Source organism: Sinocyclocheilus grahami, unplaced genomic scaffold (genome assembly GCF_001515645.1).
Source record: "Sinocyclocheilus grahami isolate Dianchi unplaced genomic scaffold, SAMN03320097.WGS_v1.1 scaffold1162.1, whole genome shotgun sequence".
Classification (NCBI taxonomy): Eukaryota; Metazoa; Chordata; class Actinopteri; order Cypriniformes; family Cyprinidae; genus Sinocyclocheilus; species Sinocyclocheilus grahami.
The window spans coordinates 214,637-221,536 of NW_015506341.1; the positions used below are offsets into that span (position 1 = coordinate 214,637).

Below are 6,900 nucleotides of genomic sequence, written 5' to 3' on the forward strand. Positions count from 1 at the left end.
GTGTGTGTGTGAGCGAGAGGCTCATAGCTCACTGCACTCTCCTGTGCTATCTCTCTCTCTTTCTCTTTCTCTCTCTCTCTCTGCCCATGCCTGGTCAGAGTCATGCCCCATCAATTTCCCATCCATTGACTTCACATGTATGCACCTGCAGAGAGAAGGGAGTGGTAAGTAGCATCTCCACAGCCTTCCCCTTAGGGCTGTCGCGGTGAGGGAATTTCCCTTGCAGTAATTTTGAGTGGCTCAATAGCGCGGTATGCGGTATTATCGCCATACATATATAAAGTTTGTGTGTGTATGTGTTACGATATAACTAACGAGGTCATATTCAGAAGACAATGAAACCGTAACCAAATAGCGTTGAAACGGGAAGTGAAGTAAACAGAAGAGAATGACAAAATAATGGTCCACATAACAGAACATAAACCTGACAATAAGATCGTTAGGCTATCGTTAGCCTATATGTATAACAGTTAGCCTAGTTGTATTCTGATCTTCTAATCTGACTGGACAAGAGACTTTCTATTGATATTTCCACCTGCGCGCGTTCTAGATGGGCTGTCAGGCAGTGCAGTTACAGTGTTGCGCCACAAGGTGGTGGAAAGGGACTGTCATTCAACTACACGTTCAAAAACGCTGATTCATTCATTGAAACGCTGTTGAAATCATTTTAACTTTGAGCGCCACTTTAGAAGGCTCAGCTGACCAGCTATGCGTCGATGCTAAGAGAGATATCGCTTTCCTTGGACATGACAACCTATGTTCACAAATATATATGACTCGGCCTGGAGGACAGACGCAAGTAATCGCACACACTTAGTCGATCTCTCTCTCATTCACTGTCTGTTTAGAGATATCGCTTTCCTTGGACATGACAACCTATGTTCACAAATATATAAGACTCGGCCTGGAGGACAGACGCAAGTAATCGCACACACTTAGTCGATCTCTCTCTCATTCACTGTCTGTTTAGGCTTGTTAAGTGCAAATCTACGGAGACTCTGTACAAATCAGCATGGTACACATTGTTATCATTACTGACTTGTTTAATATTCAGTCCACATGCATGAAGTTTAAAACGAGAAGGGCATAACCTTACGAAAAAAGAAAACTCTGCGGTTTGCTCGTCAGTGGCGCGGTATTGCGATATTGCGGTTATCGCGACAGCCCTACTTCCCCTGCTTGTCCATCGCCCGCTGCTCCTCTCAGGCTGTTTTCATATTTGTTTCGAACCCGAGTTTGACTCTGCCCCCTCTTCTTTCCCCCACCGCCGCCACCTCACGCTGGCTTATTTTGACCTCGAACGACGGTACGCTTTCAGCATCTACCACAGAGTTCCACCGTAAATAGGCACTAAAAATGTAAAGCATTTTTGGCTTGCTGTTATTGTTTTTCTATCAAAACTGCTCCCAGAACAACACTTTTGGATGCACTTGTTGCTTGCCAAATGCGATTTCTTCCAAGTCAAGTATCAATTTGGAGGCCCAAATGGAAATGAGCCTTTTCTGCATTTTTCCACCTTGATTTATTGGGAAATCTGTGGAATTTCGCAGAAAGGATTTAAGTGTGATAATGCATATTGAACGAAAGTAAGAGTATTAAATTTACTGGTAGTTGACTTGTAGTGTACTTGTACAAAAGCAGTTTACTTCTGCAAAATTAGGACGGATTGCTTTCATACAAATGACCTGTTCAGATTAAGTACAATAACTTTAACTATAAAGTTTTAGTAATCGTAGTTCACAGCTATAACGATAATGACAGAGAAACAATATAGTTGGAATCATATTCAGAATTTTTTTTTTCCAGCTGATCAGAACATACCCGACTTTAAAGAGCTTAAGCATTTAAACCAGCAGGAGACAACAAAATTACAGTGTGCTTATAATAAACAGAATGTTATCATCCATTGATGTGGACGCTAACGTAGTTATTATTGTTATAGTTATCTTTATAGGTATCATTTTGGTTTGCAATCCACATAAATTCACTGTTCCCCAGATCCCCATTTTCTAACAGAGCCTAGCATTCACACCAACCAAATTCACTTCTGACGTCAAATGGACTGAAAATGGCTTCAGGTTCAGAGACTCTGACTAACCCTTCGGCTCCGCACAGTTGGTCCTGCTGACTCCCACTATTTACCATCTGCCTTCAGCAAATGCATCAGCTTTCTCCTAATTAACCACCATGTCAGACATCTAGGCAGTGCACATTTGATCGGCTAAGTTTCCACAGCAGGCCCCGGTCCAGTACATTCTCTGCCCTCTCGGGTCAACGTGACTTCTGCTCTGAGCATGATTCCCTGCATCGAGCATGATAAACAATGGCTGCTGTCATTGTGGATAAATACTTTGGCTTTAGAATCTGTGTGAATGCTTGCCTGAGTGGATGACATTCAACTGTGCACTATTACCCAGAAGAGTCACCCGCCAAATAACACAGTGCTCGTCCATTTCCATGAAGCGATCTGAGAAAGTCTTTGTTTTCATGTGCTGTATGGCTCGCCCACTATGTGTCAGAGCAGCTCTGATTTCTGCGCACCTGTTTAGACTTTGGGTTTATATCACAAAGCAACCCAGGCCTGTTGTAAACTAACTCTGTATTGAAGTGTTTGCGATTAAACTGTTGCGTTACGGTGATGATATTGGTTTTTATGGCAGTGTATGTGTCTGTGTGTCTTTGGCGCAGACCCTGTGCCAGTGTTCATGTCATGGCAAGAGGAGACCGAGTCAGGGGAGGCCCAACTGTCTCCGCTGGCGGGCTGCATGATGCCCCCACCTCTAGAAGAAGATACTCAGCCGCAACTGGCCCGGCGGTTTCTGGAGTTTGGCCACAGTCAGCGGTTCTTGCAGCAGGACCACGATGCTACATCCTCCACCAAAGCTTTGCCCTGTGGGAGGTGAGCAGAGAGACCACATGCACTTATGATTGCTCCGATGCACTGACAACCAAACTCACGCTTGTGTCACGTCTCACAGGCCTCGCCGTGCTTCCCTCCCTTCCAAAGACAGTCTGAAGGGAGACACCGTTTCCCAGCAGTTCACCAAGAAACTCCAGAACCTCAAGAAGAAAATCAAGCAGTTTGAGGAACAGTTTGAAAAAGAGAGAAACTACAAGGTTAGAATGATATACACTACTGGTCAAATGTTTTAGATCGGTAAGATGTTTTTGAAGTAGTCTTTTTCGCTTACTAAGGCTGCATTCATTTGATCCAAAATACAGCTAAAACAGTAATATTGTGAAATATTTTTACAATTTAATCAATAAAATAAATGTTTTCTATTTGAATATAGTTTAAAATGTGATTTATTCCTGTGATGCAAAGCTGAATTTTCAGCATCATTACTCCAGTCTTCAGTGTCACATGATCTTCAGAAATCATTCTAATATGCTGATTTGCTGCAATTTTCTTCAGGATTAGATTTCTGAAGATCATGTGACACTGAAGGCTGGAGTAATGATGCTGAAAATTCAGCTTTGATCACAGGAATAAATTACATTTTTAAATATATTCAAATAGAAAACTGTTATTTTAATTTGTAATAACATTTCACAAAGCCATGCTGAGTTTGCACATTTTTCAAAACCATTACTGCTTTTACTGTATTTTGGATCAAATAAATGCAGCCTTGGTGAGCTGAATAGACTTCTTAAAACCGCTCTAAAACTTTTGTCCTGCAACACTATATTTCTCAGAACACCATCGCACCCTACATACGTAGCAACATGCTGATGACTATTTAGAACACTCTAGCAACCATATAGCAAAACCTTTGCATTGTGACAAGTGGCTAAATCCAGTGTACAACTATTGCCATGCACATTCTCAGTTAAATTGATATCACTGTTTGTCGTTTGCAGCCGTCTCACGCTGATAAGGCAGCTGATCCAAAGGTGCTGAAGTGGATGACTGACCTTACCAAAATCCGCAAGCAGCTCAAAGGTAAGAGTGGCTGTGTGGGCCGGGGGAGCGATATGGGTGTGGAGTTTCTGATAGTCAGTGTCAGTCTTGGTCTGGGCCTGCCTGGAGAAGTGCACCTTACACTGCATGTCTGTAGAGGCTCTGGGGCTCTCTCTCATGGGAACACCCTCATACTCTATTGGAGAGCCCTCTGCTCACTGTGTTTGGCCCCCCACACTTCCCATCATCCATTTCCATTTGATGCCCCCCATCAGAGGTGCACTGTCGTATAAAGTCTCTCTTTCTCTTTAACTAAATCTACTCGGGACGACCCGCATCGGCAGGACGACAGCACCTCTTACCCAAAGGTTCCCTGAGGCACCCGGCCGTGCTTCAGTCATACAGACGCCACTCGTCCTCTTCCTCCGTCCCGAACACACCCCATTTTACACTGTCACGCCCCCTCAATGCCTCTAGACAGGCGCCCCACTTCTGTAAGTACACTTAAGCAGCAGTAAGTAGACTTGAGTTTGACACTCTCTGCTCTCCTCTCTCTCTGTTTCTCTGACCGCAGTCTCGCAGACACTTTCCCCCTACGGGACGCTCTCAGCCACATGTCTCAGCTTTAATCATATAAAGTGTATGTTTATGAGGAATATCATATCAGGTTCAAAGGCTCACAGGCTGTTCTCAGTCACCAGGCCTGTGTTTCCAAAATGCTTCTTTGGCCCTCTGATAGTGTACTTTGTGAGGTCGTCAGTGCACTATTGATGGACTTTTTCGTAGTTTGTGGTAATGCTGAGTGTGGTCGATCACTGACCTTGTATTTCTTTCGGTTGGTGTGGTCTACTCCATCCTAAATGTCCGCGGCGACCAGCAAACCTTCTGGTCTCTTAAATCGGTCTTTGTTTTTGTCTCTCTCACCCAGATGCCAAACACAAGGCTGAGAGTGAGCTGACTCCACAGACGCGGCCACGCAGTAACACTCTGCCCAAGAGCTTTGGATCCACACTGGATCAGTCGGCTCACGAGGACCCTGTGGAGAGTGAGGCATGGGGTCACCGGCCCACAAGAGAAGAGACGCTGGAGCTCGTTCAGCACTGCATCCAAACCAAGAGAGCCGAGGACGGCTGGCCAGAGGACGTCAGAGTGAGTTCCAGCTTCTTAAAACTTTAATTTGCAGCTTTGATGTATTACGAACTGATATAATCTCAGACATTGTCAGGAAGTTAGATTTGTAACATCTAATGGCTAGAATACATTACGTGACCTGTGCACAGATTTTTGCCCTGATTTACAGTCTGCATGAGTCAACGCTAGTTAAAAGTCACAGCTGGTCTACAGATTTTGGGCTGCTGGGTTTGACAAATTTCATAGAAAATTAATAGTGTGTAATGGGCAGAGACTCCAATTTTGGCTTCAGACCATGATTCCATCCAGTTCAAGGATATCAAACCTGTAATTATTTAAGCAGATTTTAAAACACATTGTTTTCATGCATCGTGTGTCTCCTAGTAATGAGGCATACACTGCTGTTCAAAAGTTTTTGAAAGAAGTCTCTTATGCTCAAGGCTGCATTTATTTGATGAAAAATACAGAAAAAGCAATAATATTGTGAAAGTTTTAATATTCTTTAAAATGTAATTTATTCCTGTGATCAAAGATGAATTTTCAGCATCATTATTCCAGTCTTCAGTGTCACATGATCTTCAGAAATCATTCTAATATGCTGATTTATTATTTTTATTATAAATGTTGGAAACAGTTGTTCTGCTTAATATTTTTTGGAACCTGTGAAACTTTTTTCAGGATTCGCATTGTTTTCATGCATCGTGTGTCTCCTAGTAATGAGACATACACTGCTGTTCAAAAGTTTTTGAAAGAAGTCTCTTATGCTCAAGGCTGCATTTATTTGATGAAAAATACAGAAAAAGCAATAATATTGTGAAATATTATTGCAATTTAAAATAATATTTTTCTGTTTTAATATTCTTTAAAATGTAATTTATTGCTGTGATCAAAGCTGAATTTTCAGCATCATTACTCCAGTCTTCAGTGTCACATGATCTTCAGAAATCATTCTAATATGCTGATTTATTATTTTTATTATAAATGTTGGAAACAGTTGTTCTGCTTAATATTTTTTGGAACCTGTGAAACTTTTTTCAGGATTCTTTGATGAATAAGAACAGCATTTATTTAAAATAGAGATCATTTATAACAATATAAGTCTTTACTGCCACTTTTTGTCAATTTAACACATCCTTGCTGAATAAAAGTATACATTTCTTTCAGAAAAAAAAGGATACAAAATGTACTGACCCCAAACTTTTGAACGGTAGTGTATATTGTTAGAAAAGATTTCTATTTTAAATAAATGCTGTTCTTTTTAACTTTTTATTCATCAAAGAATCCTGAAAACGAAAACAAAAAAATTAAGCAGCACAACTGTTTCCAACATTGACAATAAATCAGCATATCAGAATGATTTCTGAAGATCATGTGACACTGAAGACTGGAGTAAAGATGCTGAAAATACAGCGATTTATTATTTTTATTATAAATGTTGGAAACAGTTGTTCTGCTTAATATTTTTTGGAACCTGTGAAACTTTTTTCAGGATTCTTTGATGAATAAAAGTTCAAAAGAACAGCATTTATTTAAAATAGAGATCATTTATAACAATATAAGTCTTTACTGCCACTTTTTGTCAATTTAACACATCCTTGTTGAATAAAAGTATACATTTCTTTCAGAAAAAAAAGGATACAAAATGTACTGACCCCAAACTTTTGAACGGTAGTGTATATTGTTAGAAAAGATTTCTATTTTAAATAAATGCTGTTCTTTTTAACTTTTTATTCATCAAGAATCCTGAAAAAAGTTTCACAGGTTCCAAAAAATATTAAGCAGAACAACTGTTTCCAACATTTATAATAAAAATAATAAATCAGCATATTAGAATGATTTCTGAAGATCATGTGACACTGAAGACTGGA

The 6,900-nt window shown here is 40.5% G+C and overlaps 1 protein-coding gene across 3 annotated transcripts in view; it reads left to right on the plus strand.

The window, feature by feature from the left end:
* LOC107567475 (protein FAM13B-like) overlaps positions 1-6,900 on the plus strand; it is a 55,425-nt gene that overhangs the window by 43,059 nt on the left and 5,466 nt on the right. The window contains exons 14-19 of one of the 3 annotated variants that reach the window (XM_016253167.1): positions 99-164; positions 2,689-2,899; positions 2,979-3,117; positions 3,862-3,943; positions 4,246-4,395; positions 4,830-5,050. In XM_016253167.1, coding sequence (XP_016108653.1) covers positions 99-164; positions 2,689-2,899; positions 2,979-3,117; positions 3,862-3,943; positions 4,246-4,395; positions 4,830-5,050 — 869 coding nt within the window. The remainder of the gene's footprint in view (positions 1-98; positions 165-2,688; positions 2,900-2,978; positions 3,118-3,861; positions 3,944-4,245; positions 4,396-4,829; positions 5,051-6,900) is intronic. The other 2 variants (XM_016253169.1, XM_016253168.1) reach the window with 2 other exon arrangements.